Below are 14,992 nucleotides of genomic sequence, written 5' to 3' on the forward strand. Positions count from 1 at the left end.
AAGCAGGAACACAACCTTTAATTCTCCCTGATACCTGGAACAATAAATCCTTCTGGATCATTACACAACAAGGAAGCTGATTAAACATAAACAATGACATCTGTTGTCATAGTTACCTAAATGCAAGAGATGTAAAATGCACACTCACACAAACCCATCAGGGACAACTGCACTTTACCCAAGGATGCTTTGGCATGCGGACTGGAGGAGTCAAGGATGCTCCACCCACCCCTAAACTTACAGCACCTGGTATTCCAAGGAGGTGGTAATGGGGGGGTGTGTCGCACTGAGACCCCAAAGAGGGGGCAGCTGTTAATATCAGCTACCAAAAAGATTTAAGAGATGTTTGAAGAAGTCTTGAGGCACGAGTGGTGCAAAAAAAGGTGGCATTTATTAATAATAAAATAAATAAATATGAAGTCTCTGCTTTGTGCTAACAAAGGCTTTACCATATGTATAACCTGCACCTCTACATACTGAAAGAATGTGAAATAAAGCCTCCTACTGTCCTCTTCTGTGTCCCAGTTGACGTCTCGGGACCTAATCATGGAAACTCTGCATTACCACTGATTACCAGCCAATTACCAGGAACCAGAGATGGGCAGTAACGCGTTATCCGATTACTTTTTTCAAGTAACGAGTAAAGTAAGGGATTACTATTGCAAAAACGGTAATTAGATTACCGTTACTTTCCCGTAGGAACGCTGCGTTACTAAAACCGTGATTTCTTTGCAAGAACGTCTCATGACAGTGACGTAAGCGAGTGCGACGTTCGTGACAACAGCTGTGTGCAGATCAACAGTGGATCACATCTCGAGTGCAGAGAGAGTATGAGCGTGCAGCGTTTAAAGCGTGGAAGTACTGACCTTACTTTGAGTTTGATTCCATAAAGAGTGACAAAAACATTAGTGTCCGCTGTGCGTGGGAAGAAAACTTCTTTTTACAGAGAAAAAACCCCTAAACTTCCAACAAGCACCGAGTAGCTACGACGTAATGGGAAACTCACAGAGAAACTCGCGGATTCTTCCACTGACCGCGGCACACCTGCACCAGGGTAAACCTCCGCCTACCCCACTCCTGCTTTACAGGTGAAAATAGAGCAACAGGACCGCTGAGTCTTTGACTTTATTTATTTTCTGCTGTGTTTTACTTGCATCTATTTGAAAGACTGAGTGTAAACACAAAAAATATTTTATTTTATGTGCTGGAATGTGCAGAAAATAGGTTTAAATGTTAAACTAATTTCTTCCAGTCAGAGAATGTTGCATATAATTAAATTTTTGCTTGATGCATAAAGTTAAAAGATTAAAACTAATAAAACAAGTTTTAAAAAGAGACTTTTCCATCTGATTACATTTTGTATGATGGATTATGCAGAAAAAGTAGAATTGGGCTGAAAGATCTATCGCTTTATCACCTACTCAGGTTGTAAATCGTGTTTTTAAAAAGTAACTAAGTAATTAATTACTTTTGAAAATAAGTAATCAGTAAAGTAATGGGATTACTTTTTTGGGGAAGTAGTTACTGATTTCTTTTTTCAAGTAACTTGACCAACACTGCCAGGAACACAGGTGACACATTAGGAAGTCAATTAAATGACTGAAGCCAACGTGATCAGTAGTGTAACAAAATTCATAAAGTTCTTTCAGTTGTGTTTTCTTGTGCAGTACAGCGGTGAAAGTCAAAGAATTCAACTTGTAGACACATTTCCAAACAGAAAGACGAGGAACTTTGAGGCATCTCTAACGCCCCTCTTCTACACAGCAACTGTGTTCATTAGGAACAACTGAATCCCTAATGACTAATTGATTAATTGTGCAGTCTATTATTTTGCTCCTGCACCCGAGTAGATCTGAAAGCGCCACGGTTGGAGTTAACAGTCTTATTGGAAAGACGCGTTTCTTGCAAAGGATAATAAGGGAAAAAAGCGGAATTAATTGGGTTTGATTAAGGGAGCTTTTCAATGGGACACAGCTTTTTCGCATGACATAATTAGAGGTCAGCTAACGGGGGGAGGGAGGAAAAGGGGTGGGGGATTTAGTTGTTGGCGCCAGTGCTGTGTGGGTGTGTCTGAGGGGGACAAATAGATAGAGAGAGAGTGTGAGTGAGTGAGTGAGTGAGTGAGTGTGTGTGTGTGTGTGTGTGTGTGTGTGTGTGTGTGTGGGGTGATGCGATGCTTCGTTCACACTTGCAGGACTACGTTGTGTGTCTGATGTGGTAAATTTCTTTAGGCCCACTCACCAGAAAACACACAGTGAAGTTCACGGGGGGGAAGCCCTCTCTGCGCTCAGTGTGTGATTATCATCACTACAATTGGCAGCATTAAAGGCCCAGTGCTCAGGCTTTTGTTGCTGCTGCATGGTCATTAGCTGTGCATTTCAAAGGCCACTTTACTATATGGAGGGAGGCGATGGCAGAAAAGTACTTTCAGCAGTCTGTTTGGATGAGCATGCAACATTCAAACACACACACACTCACTTTATGACTCTATAATCCTGTTACAATATCATCTAGAGCAGGACAGTGGGACACGCAAGCTGTCGGGTCTAAAAATACACCCAGACTCTCTTAAAACAAAACCAGGCTTCAGATTTGATTAGATGATCAAATATTTCATTGTGAGTCACTCCATCTGCATTTTTTTTCTCAGAAGAGCTGCGATCTTACTTTGTTTCAGCAGAGTTTGTAGCAGACAATGAGCCCGAATAGAAAGTGAAGACACAATCCCACCTTATATTAAGCATCCAATTTACTGACTGTTGTTCAGTAAGATGTTACACTACAGGTTTGTGCTGGAAAAATGAAGGCAGAGAGGATATTTCTTCTTAACATAATGTTAGATCATCATAGCTGAAGCTTTTATTTCTACAGCTGAATTTCCCAGCGCAGGACCAGCAGAGTACTCGTACTTTGTTATTGATTCCCTGATTTCTCACTGAACCCTGTCTTTCTTATTTCAGCTGCTCCCTTTAGGGATCACCACAGCACATCATCTGCCTCCAGCTCACTCGATCCCTGGTATTCTCTTCTGTCACACCAACCCTCTGCATGTCCACCTTTGCTGCATCCATGGATCTTCTCTGTGGTCTTCCTCTTTTCCTCCTTATTCATCGTTCTTTGTCCAATAAAGCCAATATCCCTCCTCTAAACAGTTTGAAAGTAGATCCTCAGAATCAGAATCAGAATACTTTATTGATCCCTGGGGGAAATTATTTTTTGTTACAGTGCTCCATTTTAAACCAACATTAAGACAAGACAGACAATACGCTAACTAAGAATAGTACAATATATACATATATATACATACATACATACATAAGTCACTTATAAATAAATAGTTGGAAAAGAAACATGTGTAGTTGTAGCAGCAAACAGTGTGTTAAGTGGATGCGTTGTACAGGGAGATGGCCACAGGCAGGAATGATTTCCTGTGTCGTTCAGTGGTGCTTTTCGGTAATCTCAGTCTCTCACTGAACGAGCTCCTGTGACTGACCAACATGTCATGGAGTGGGTGGGAGGTGTTATCCAACATTGTCTTTATCTAGCTGAAAGCTGAAACCACTGACTTTACTGAGGTTTGTGATCGGCTTTTATTAAAAATGCATAAAATACTTTCATTTGCTTACTGTGACATGTGGATACAAAAAAAGAGACGGTGAACTTCTATTACCTTCTTTGTGGTGGTCGTGATCGACTACAGCTGGTAGTTTTTTGTTGCCTGCATGAGAAGGATTTGCTTGAGAGCACTCAGTAGATTCACTGATACTCAGAACAATGTGAAAATCCAAAAAACTCCGTCAATATCTATAAAGAAGAAATGTACATTTACACAAGTTGGAAAAAAGTCTCTGGAGCCGTCTCCAAACAACTGCAGATTCCAAGAATTACAAATTCAAACAGGGTGGCTACAATGCAGCTGCCATCACCAGTGTGTGAATGTGTGTGTGAATGGGTGGATGACTGGATGTGTAAAAGCCCTTTGGGGTCCTTAGGGACTAGTAAAAGCGCTATACAAATACAGGCCATTTACCATTTACCGTGCCCTGGGTGGGACTGCTACACTGCAAAAAGTGGATGGAATAATGAAGAGGAGGAATCTTCACCTCCAGTCCACATCCAGACAGTTGAAACTGGGACACAAGTGGGTATTTAAACACAGCAGTGATATAAAGCACACATCAAAACTGGTTGTAGGTTGACATTAACATCTGGAATGGCCTTCTCAAAGACCCGACCTCAACCCTACTGAAAGTGGACTACGCTTGGTCCATGCAGGAAGAGTGGTCAAACGTCCAGCCAGGATTATATCAGAAGTTATTAAGTTATTAAATACTGTTATTTTTGCTGTGCAACGTATGTTTTTTGTTTTATTTTCCCAGTATTCTGTGCAAGTTTTCTTCTTTTCTTTTTTAAATAATGTATATAAATTTCTCTTATATTCTTAAGTGTGCATAGATTCTTTTCATACCCTAGATTTAGATTTATTTGTTATTTATATTGTACAATCAATGGTGAATAAAAGCACCAAAATGATATTCTGATGTGCACTAACTGGTGTGTGTGCTGAATGACAATAAAGTGGCTATTTATTCTGTTCTGTTCTTCTAAAGATGTATGCCGTGAGCATCTATCCAGCTATGGGTCGAGTGCTCCCTCTATACTTGAAACGTGGGTATTACAGGTAACTGAAACACAATGGCAGGAGGTGTTCGCTTTTAATGGTTTTATTTAAGTTTGAGCTGCTGCATCAGAAGTTCCCAGCACGACTCATGTTGATGTTAAACTGCTTCCCCTTTAATATTTTGGACCATTTGGTGAGACTAATTTATGACATCACTTTAACTGTAGCACAGATATTGGGATAAATATAACATCCTAACCGTGTCAGTCTTTATCCACGATCACTACTTTTAAAACACTTCTTTTTCCCGGTAGTTGGCTCCAGTATCCCACCTTACAGCATCCTGCTTGCAGCAATAAATATGGACACTTCCGTGTTATGATGTACGTCACCGGAGTGACACAAAACTCCCACAATGCAATGTTACGTAGACCTCAGCTAAACAACAAGCCGCACCTGAGCCTGAATGGTTTTAAATAGCCGGTCCGGATCGTCTGCCCCCGCTGTTTCTGTCCGGAGGTGGTCTGCCGGAGTTGGCTCGTTTTAGGTATGCTGTCCCGACAAATATGAGCGGATAGCCCTTAGCTAAGTAAGCTAACGGTAGTTATCATAGGCTGCTTCTAATTTAGCACAAATAAGCGTCTTTGAAGACATTTAGCTACAAATGAATCTCGGAAGCATGTTAGATTCTCGTAACTGGTTAATAATGAGTTGTGCTGTTACTCTGAGGTAATTAGTGCTTTTGAAACTAGCACTGATTCGGTGTAGTTGGGGCTAAATGTTCTGCTTATTTAAAGTTGAGTAATCGATTTTTTTTGCAGTGCACAGTTAGCAGGTGAGCACTGAAACTGCTGCTTTTAGCCTGCTACAACTTCAAGATGGCGACTTAACAACATTTTTTTTTAAAAAACAACTTCTTGCTTTTATCATTTTAAAACTTAAATCAGAAAAACACCCCGTCTTTACTCTAATTTTCTGCGTCCACCTAAAATGTGACCACAAAAACGAAACAAAGCAACAAAAGGCCAAAGGAGCTTGGAAAGAAAAGCGTCTGGACTTCTTTAAGTTGCTTGAAGACGTCTCACCTCTCATCCGCGAAGCTTCTTCAGTTCTGAACTTCAAGCAACTTAAAGAAGTGCAGACGCTTTTCTTTCCAAGCTCCTTAGACTACGATGACTGAGAACCTTCACAGACATAAAGCAACAAAAGTGGGCACAATATAATTCTCATGGTCCTCCTGCTCGACCATCCCAGATTTACCTAAAAGTTTTATGCTCCAAATTGTATTAATATATACAGATTTCTGTGAAGTTTAAAACTTTTATAAGATGCTTTTCTAGATAATTTTATTAGAAAAATGGGGTTTCCAGCAGGTTTGTTCACACTTTGAAATCTGAGGCAATGTTTGAACTTGGACAGCTCAAAAAGTATTAAAGATAAAAGTCTGATGTATCCTTTGGGCTTTCTTACCATAAAAATGAACCACTAGTTAGGAACGGGTACTTTAAAAGTGTCAAAGCGGTCCTGTGAAGTCCCGTGTTTGAGCACAAACTAATACATTCATGTTGCAAAAGAGTGATCATTTCCAAACAGTATAAAGTCAAACTTCACAGTAATGCAAAATAAAACATGTAAAACACTTTTAACTTTAAATTCTTCATCAAAATCTCCATATTTTTACTCAACTGTGATGCTGGTTGAGTAAATATGACAAAAACAAAAATGTCAGCACATAGTGTGATACAAATAAAACGCCATCCTAGAGTTTTCAGATGGTACTCTGTAGGACTGCCTGATTTTTGTTCAACTTTAGATTTTTTTGATGTGTTGGTTCCAAATTACATATCTTGATTTATTTTTTATGATGGGGGTGGACTATTGTAAAATCTAAATATCTTAAAACACAAAAATTTCACAGCGTTCATTTTATATATCCAAAACTTGGTCCATAAAAACTTTTAGGCAAAGATTGTGGTTGCAAAGAAAGTGTTATCACAATGGGATGACTTTTACATTGTCTCGATTAAACTGCTTGTTTATTTATTAACTCCCTTGTTTGTATTGCACAGCTGTGTCCTCCCACTCTGCGGTTGAGGGTTCAGGGTCCAGAATGGATCCCGACTATGAACATCGCCTCCTACGCCAAATTAACACCGAGAATGACATCTTTGTGAGTCGTTCGCTTAGTTTCTCCTCCTCTTCCTAGTTTTCATCATTAATAATATGATAAAGTGTCTTTTTTTCCATCCCTTCATCTGATTTGAAATTTGCTTTATTAATTTATTCCTTGTAGAGAATTATTCTTTTATCTACTCCGATATTGTAACCACATTGGCTGTAGTATGGGAACTTAATAAAGATGTGCATCAGTGCTGAATGTGTGACATTATTAAGTTAGATCTTAGATGACGTAATCACTAACAAACCTCTGTGTTCATAAACTTACATACTTAATGATAAATGTTTGTGTTGCAGAAACTGCAGAACAGTCGGACACCCGCCGGCTCACCACTGTCCTCGCCCACTAAGCTTGGAGACCGATTCATACCTACCAGAGCGGGGGCAAACTGGAATATCAACTTTCACAGGATCAACGTGAGGCTGTGTTTTAAGTTTTGGGTTTTTGTAAGAGAGCTGTGTGGACACACCCAGTGGTTCAAGTTCTAATTCTGATGTTGTGGAAATTTTTTTTGTTTTGTTTTGTCACTTTGTCTTTAAAATTCTTGAAAGAGCATCTCAGAGCACTTCTGTGTTTTATTTAAGCAGCGAAAATAGCCGACAGTAGGGAAACTGTCTCAGTGTCCACAGCTGGTGAGGTCGCTCCTCTCTGGGCTTTGACAGCAACTTCATGAATTAGTGGAAATTAAATAGTCGTGTAAGTCGGCTGGTTCGGGTTATGGAGGGAAGACTCAGATTTACTGTTTCATATTTTCTAAAGTTGTGATGTTTGTTTTCCAAATGTTTAAAATGGTAAAAATGAAGGCGAACCCTTGAATGATGATTGCTTGGTTTGTTGTGTGAAATAATTTACAGTGTAAATGTTATAAATTGATCAATAATCTTTATGATTTATGTGCAGGAAAATGAGAAGTCACCGACTGTGAACAAAAAAACAAAGGATGCCTCTTCTGACAATATCAAAGGTGAATATGTTTTGAAATTGTCTAAATTTTGCTGTTTCCTTGTTATTCTTTTATACCTGCACATGAATCAAATATCACTGCTGTCGTCGCTGTAGCAGACGGGCTGGCCTACTCTGCTTTGCTGAAGAATGAGCTGTTGGGAGCAGGAATAGAAAAGATCCAAGATCCCCAGACGGAGGACAGACGTCTGCAATCGTCCCCGCCCGAGAAGAGGAGTCTCTTCTCTGTATGGAAGTCTCAGATTCTCTCGGTCATCCATGTTTGTGCTCTGATCAGACCTCTGTTTGCTCTAATGATGCACCTTTACTTTTCAGTACTCGCTCAACACCAAAAGCTTGTCATCAGAAGACGGCGCCAACGTCTCTCCCTACTCGTTATCACCCGTCAGCAATAAAAGGTAAGAGCGCTGTTTGAGCTCTAAAGTTTGAGATCATCCCTGCACTTTGGAGTCACGTTATACCTGAACTTCCTGTTGCAGTCAGAAGTTGTTGCGTTCACCAAGGAAGCCAACTCGCAAGATCTCCAAGATTCCCTTTAAAGTCCTGGATGCTCCAGAGCTGCAGGATGACTTTTATCTTAACCTGGTGGACTGGTCGGCTCTCAATATGCTCAGTGTGGGGCTGGGCACGTGTGTTTACCTGTGGAGCGCATGCACCAGCCAGGTACCGATACTGGAGTGTAAATTTCTGTTTGTTGTTGCTGTGCTGTGCAACAGTGACTCACTAGCTAAGTGTCCTCAGGTGACCAGACTGTGCGATTTGTCAGTAGAGGGCGACTCTGTCACATCGGTCGGATGGTCTGAAAGGGTAAGTACACGTAGCAGACTACTGTCAAAGAAACCTGTTAGTTGTTTTTTGTTATTAAGAAGATGCTTTGCACTTTGTTTTAGGGTAACCTTGTAGCCGTGGGAACTCACAAAGGCTATGTTCAGATCTGGGATGCTGCTGCTGGCAAAAAGCTTTTTGCCTTGGAGGGCCACACAGCCAGAGTTGGTGAGTTAGTGTGATCGTGGCTTCAGAAATGATCCTAAAGGAATACTTGAAAAATCAGCCAGGATAAAGTTGAGACATCTTGGAGGTCATTCAAGCGGAGCAACTAAGACTGTCTAAGCTGAGGCTTAAGTTAAAGTTACTCTGATTACAGGAGCTCTGGCTTGGAACGCCGACCAGTTGTCTTCGGGAAGCCGAGATCGTATGATCCTCCAGCGAGACGCGCGGACGCCTCCGCTGCAGTCAGAGAGGCGCCTGCAGGGACATAGACAGGAAGTGTGCGGTTTGAAGTGGAGCACTGACCATCAGCTGCTCGCCTCTGGTGGAAATGACAACAAGGTAGTTTTGTTTTTTATGATGATATTGATATTTAATCAACCACAAAGACTGTACGGATTTGCTTTGCTCACTGATGATGTGTTCGATTTGTGGTCTTAGCTGTTGGTGTGGAACCACTCGTCGCTCAGTCCCATGCAGACGTACATCGATCACCTGGCTGCAGTTAAAGCCATCGCCTGGTCCCCCCATCAGCACGGCCTGCTGGCCTCGGGCGGCGGCACCGCCGACCGCTGCATTAGATTTTGGAATACCCTGACATCGCAGCCGCTGCAGTGCATGGACACCGGCTCTCAGGTCTGCAACCTGGCCTGGTCCAAACATGCTAATGAGCTGGTAAGAGACCCCACATGCACAGTAGATGTGCTGTCCGCGGATTTATTACCATTTGTAATTGTGAAGACACTGATTAAAAATGTAGGTCAGCAGCGATGCGTTAAGAGTAGGGATGGGTATTGTTTAGGTTTTATCCAATACCGGTGCCAAACCGGTACTTTTGAAACGGTGCCGGTGCTTAAACGGTGCTTAAAGAACGGAAAACACAAACTTTGTCCAAAAACCTCTCATGTTTTTTTTCTGCAGTTTTGGGGCATATATGGCATCACTCTTGGCTGGAAGCAGTGCTTAAGCAATGGAAAAAAAACACAAACCTCTCATGTTCAGCTGTTTCCCACTTTTTCTTTGGTCATTTTAGCCTTTTTGGCCAGGGTGAAGGGAGTATCTGCCATCAAACAAGAAGACAGCCGCATGTACCTATGATGATGTTTGCTAGTTCACCTTACGTGTATTAATGTAATAACGTGGTTAGCCTACTCAACGTAAATTAGCTACTCACGCAGAGAAGAACGGCTGCTGCTGCATCATCATCCGTCATCATTTCTGCTACACTGGCAGGGCTAGGGGCCAGGACTCTCCTCTTTGTGTTTTTGGGGGATGTTGCTAACTCCGGGTCCGATAACAGGCACCACACCCGCAGTAGATGCGCTCGGTGTGAGGTCTCGCAGCAAGCTATCAAATACGGCGCATTTCTCGGCTTTTAACAAAATGCTATACGTCTCCAGGTGTTTCATCAGATTCGAGGTGTTACCTCCTTTGACAGTATCACAGTATCAGCTTAAAGCACTTGTTGATGCTGAGTTTGCATCTTTTGCTGTGAAGTACAGCCAGACTTTTGACCGCTTCGCCTTGGGCATTTTTAATCTGTAGCTCTGCTCTAAAAGAACGTACATACCTGGCCCCGCCTACTATCCTTGGAAAGGTAAAATGATTGGCTAGAATCCAAAGTGTGTGACATCTCAGGGGAAAAAAAGCACCAAAATGTGCGCTGCTTTTCGGTCTGGTTACTACCGTTTATGTCATTATGGCAACGGATACCGGTACTCATCCCTAGTTAAGAGCATTTTCTGAAGTCGATTGGATACATGTACAGAGCTGTTCTGATTGGCCAGCTCCAGGGGCTTCTGCATGAATCGACCTCAGCTCTATAATCATGAGTGAGGGAGATTAAAACTCAACTCTGTTTCGTTGCATGTAAAATTAGCGTAACCCTACGAGTGCAGAATGAATCCTGTTTTGTGTGTTTTATTGAAAATGACAAACTTCAGAATTAAGAATAGCTGCAAAATTACTGATTTGTCGTTGCTGGACCCAAAACTGGCAGGTAGGTGAGTCTTACTGTCACATAAGGTAACTGTCATGTTTGATTTAATGTGAACTTTAAATACACAGATAAAGAGATTAATCATTTTGTATTAGTGATGAGCAGGATGACAGATTCTGTCAGGCAGGAGTCTCGTACTTTATTCTTCATCAGTCATGCTCTTTATTATTAAGGACGTGATTTATATCTTTAGTGATCCTCCCCCAACCCACTCAATCACTGACTCTTCAGATATCTTCTGGGGGGAAGATGGATGGAGCATGCTAATCATCTTTCCAGCCCTTTTAATGACATTTTGAATTTGTGATCCGAGCTTGACACAAAGGTTATCCGTTATGGAGAATGGGTTCAACAGTTACCCCATAAAACGGTAACATAATGGTTTGGACCTGTGCAGAGGGAAGGATAGTGGAAGACTACAGAGAAGGTTCGTGGATGCAGTGAAGGAGGAAATGCAGAGGGTTGGTGCGACAGAGGATGCTGGGGATAGGCTGAGATGAGGCAGATGATCTGCTGTGGCGACCCCGAAAGAAAGAAGAGGTTTTCAGAGATTAAGCTCGCTGTTAATTCAGCTATATCGCCTTTACATACTGTGATGGCCACACCCATGACTGCACTCTAAAAGTCGGTAACTCTGATGTATTCTTTATTTCTTCATTAATAATAATAACACACTTCAGTTTGCAGTAAGTTTATTGTTTGGTTTGGATACATTTGTTTGTAAGCGCGCACATTTAGTTTGCTTATGTATTTATACCAATTTATTTCTGATTCTTGGTTTGATTTTTGTATAGTCTTTGTCTGGCCTCCCTCACCGATCGTGGCAGGTAAGAAACAGGTAAAGGAAACAAAAGGTGGCGTTTAAAGCAGTGAAATGCATAGAGGGGATGATTGGACCGCACCACCACCTCCTGCTGAAGGGGGAGAAAGTGTGTTTTCTTTAGTTAAATGTTTGAGTAGGGATGGGTACCGGTGTCCGGTGCCATGATGGCACCGGTTCTGGCATAAACGGTAGTAACCAGACCGAAAAGCAGCGCACATTTCGGTGCTTTATTTCAGTGCTTTTTTTTCCTGAGCTGTGATACACTTCTAGCCAATCATTTTACCTTTCCAAGGATAGTAGGCGGGCCCAGGTACGTACGTTCTTTTAGAGCAGAGCTACAGATTAAAAATGTCCAAGGCGAAGCGGTCAAAAGTCTGGCTGTACTTCACAGCAAAAGATGCAAACTCAGCAGCAACAAGTGCTTTAAGCTGATACTGTGATACTGTCAAAGGAGGTAACACCTCGAATCCGATGAAACACCTGGCGACGCATAGCGTTTTTTTTAAAAGCCCAGAAATGCGCCGTATTTGATAGCTTGCTGCGAGACCTCACACCGAGCGCATCTACTGCGGGTGGGTTGCCTGTTATGCAACATCCCCCAAAAACACGAAGAGGAGAGTCCTGGCCCCTAGCCCTGCCAGTGTAGCAGAAATGATGAGGATGATGATGCAGCAGCAGCCGTTCTTCTCTGCGTGAGTCGCTTAATGTTGTTCGTGTGTAATTTACGTTGAGTAGGCTAACCACGTTATTACATTAATGCATGTAAGGTGAACTAGCAAACATCATCATAGCTACATGCGGCTGTCTTCTTGTTTGATGGCAGGTACTCCCTTCACCCTGGCCAAAAAGGCTAAAATGACCAAAGAAAAAGAGGAAAACAGTTAAACATGAGAGGTTTTTGGACAAAGTTTGTTTTTTCCATTGTTTAAGCTTCCAGCCAAGAGTGATACCATATATGCCCCATAGCTGCAAAAAAGGCTAACATTGTTATCTTTTTACAAAAAACAGCTGAACATGAGAAGTTTTTGGACCAATTTTGTGTTCTCCATTCTTTAAGCACCGGTTTGAGCACCGTTTGAGCACCGGCACCGTTTCAAAAGTACCGATTTGGCACCGGTATCGGATAAAACCTAAACGATACCCATCCCTATGTTTGAGTTTAGGGTTTAGTTTTGATTTTCTTCTTTGGTGTTTAGTTTATTAACAAACTGGACTGTGCTGCATCGTTTTGTGGTTTGTTTACTTCTGTTGTGTCATAGTGGTCTGATCAGCCATTATATGTGTGTCATTTCCTGTTTAGGTCACTCATGTTTGTTTGGTTTGTTGAGGTCACAGTTCACTGTTTCTTTGACTTCTTTCATGAGCTCAACATTTACTGTTTGTAAATAAATGAAAACCCATTTTCGGATCATTCCTGCAACTCCTGCTTTTTCAGCTTGGTCCATCACACATACATGAACTGGAGTTCGCTGTTAAAAACAACAAAAAGCAAACAAATGCTTTTCTTTTTCAGGTAAGCACCCACGGATACTCTCAGAATCAAATCTTGGTGTGGAAATATCCAGCTCTCACTCAGGTGGCCAAGCTTACAGGACACTCCTACCGAGTGCTCTACCTGGTCAGTCTGGGTTTTTTTTCTCTCCACTGATAATATAAATGGCCTGTATTTATATAGCGCTTTACTTTAAATAAGAACATTATTGAGATAAAATTCGAATGACTTGTTGTACTCTCTAGGCCATGTCTCCAGACGGTGAGGCGATCGTGACGGGAGCTGGAGACGAGACTTTACGCTTCTGGAACGTTTTCAATAAAACGCGCTCGACAAAGGTGAGAAAGCATCGACAACAAACCCCGCCCATTTTAATACCTGCTGAAAACATTAACCAAGTTTCTTCATTTTTTGTTTCAGGAATCTGTATCAGTTTTAAATCTCTTCAAGAGGATACGGTGACTTTAAGCACCTTTTTTTTTTTTTTTTTTTTTTAAAAGAAATAAAATCCTGCCATCATCGGCGGATAGCTCAGCCGCCCGGTGCTAAAGACATAAAGTACAATCAGAGGCTTATTGTGAGTTTTCTTTTCACAAAGGGAATGACAGCAACACCTAGTTTTATTTTTATTTTTTAAAATTGTGTGAAAAATTCTTTTGCACCTGCTGTGAGTGTATTATTTGTATTGTATGCTTAAAAAAATGTAAAAGTGGGTGGTTTTTTTTTTCTTTCTTTTTTGTCAGTATACAAAAGTAGAAATCACAAGCCTTAAGAATATTGGTATCATCTGAAATGTGTTTTGTTTACCTCAGATTTAATTTATTTAACACACTTATTATACAAAAGACATTCAGAGACTTATTTTTACACCATTGTTCATAGGATGGAGGTTTGGAGTGATTTAATGACATATTATACTATGAATAAATAAAAAAACAAGCACCATGGTTATTGTGACCTTTGGACTGTGGTTGAGAGGAGGTGACTGAGTACACAAAGTCTAATGCTGTGCATTTAGACGTCTACTGAATTGCTGATTATTTGCAGTAAAACAAATAAAAGATACTCAGGAGCCACTTTCTGACTTTGTGTTTATTTATTTATTTTTCACAACTTGTACAGCGTGGATGGAAAACCCGCCAGTGCATTCAGAATTGTTATAATTTCTTCGCGGCATAAATTGAACAAGCTGCTGGAAACATTCCTCAGAGATTCTGGTAAACTTGTTGCAGTGTTTAAGAAAAAACAACCAAACAGTTTTAGATCATTCGAGTTTTGTGATGTGGCGCGTTATCCTCCCCAGACGCAACCATCAGAAGATGAGTACACTGTGGTCATAAGGGAATATGGTCAGCAGCAGAACTCGGGTAGGCTGTCGCATTTAAGTGATGCACAACTGATACTTCTGGACCCGGTGTGCCGAGATGATATTCCTCACACCACCATCAACCAGCCTGAACCACTTGCACGGGGCAGGGCGATGCCATGCTTTCATGTTGTTTGCACCAAACTCTTTACCGTGTGAATGTGAAAGCAAAAATTGAGCCTGATCAGACCGGACAAAGTTTTACCGAGCTTTTGTTGTTCACGTTTGATGAGCCAGTATGAATTAAAGCCTCAATTTCCTGTTCCTGGCTGATAGGCACAAAGTATGGTCTTCTGCTGCTCTAACTCATCTGCATTCAAAGGTGCTCTTCTGCATCCCTTGAGTGAAACGAGTTGTATTCCCTTGACCTCTGACATCAACACGGCAAATTCAAAGTCACTTAAATCACCTTTCGTCTCCATTCTGATGCTTGGGTTGAACTTCAGCAGGTTGTCATGAGCATGTGTGTATATATACCAAATGTCCCTGATTAGAAGTCATGTGAGTAGCAGATCAGATTTTGGGGTTGAACAGTGCAATAAATAACATGACAAACAACATC

General features: G+C 41.3%; 1 protein-coding gene across 2 annotated transcripts; it reads left to right on the forward strand.

Moving 5' to 3' along the window:
* Window positions 1-5,002: 5,002 nt before the first annotated feature.
* On the forward strand, window positions 5,003-14,140 carry LOC101466637 (fizzy-related protein homolog). Of its 2 annotated transcripts, none has more exons than XM_004555103.2 (14): window positions 5,003-5,168; window positions 6,691-6,791; window positions 7,097-7,216; window positions 7,701-7,764; window positions 7,860-7,990; window positions 8,079-8,161; window positions 8,243-8,426; window positions 8,505-8,570; window positions 8,654-8,756; window positions 8,908-9,092; window positions 9,192-9,425; window positions 13,086-13,190; window positions 13,310-13,402; window positions 13,485-14,140. In XM_004555103.2, the coding sequence occupies exons 2-14, from the start codon at window positions 6,732-6,734 to the stop codon at window positions 13,524-13,526; spliced, it is 1,470 nt and encodes a 489-aa protein (XP_004555160.1). In that variant the 5' UTR covers window positions 5,003-5,168; window positions 6,691-6,731; the 3' UTR covers window positions 13,527-14,140. The 2 variants fall into 2 exon arrangements, with proteins under 2 accessions (XP_004555160.1, XP_004555161.1); XM_004555104.2 differs by having other exon boundaries at window positions 7,863-7,990.
* Window positions 14,141-14,992: the final 852 nt, after the last annotated feature.

This window comes from Maylandia zebra, linkage group LG23 (genome assembly GCF_041146795.1).
Source record: "Maylandia zebra isolate NMK-2024a linkage group LG23, Mzebra_GT3a, whole genome shotgun sequence".
NCBI classification, from domain to species: domain Eukaryota; kingdom Metazoa; phylum Chordata; class Actinopteri; order Cichliformes; family Cichlidae; genus Maylandia; species Maylandia zebra.

Coding starts and splice junctions, on each gene's coding strand:
- LOC101466637 (XM_004555103.2), top strand. CDS start 6,732: ATGGATCCCGACTATGAACATCGCCTCCTACGCCAAATTAACACCGAG. Junction 7,217..7,700: donor TCAACTTTCACAGGATCAAC/GTGAGGCTGTGT, acceptor ATTTATGTGCAG/GAAAATGAGAAGTCACCGAC. Junction 8,427..8,504: donor GGAGCGCATGCACCAGCCAG/GTACCGATACTG, acceptor AAGTGTCCTCAG/GTGACCAGACTGTGCGATTT.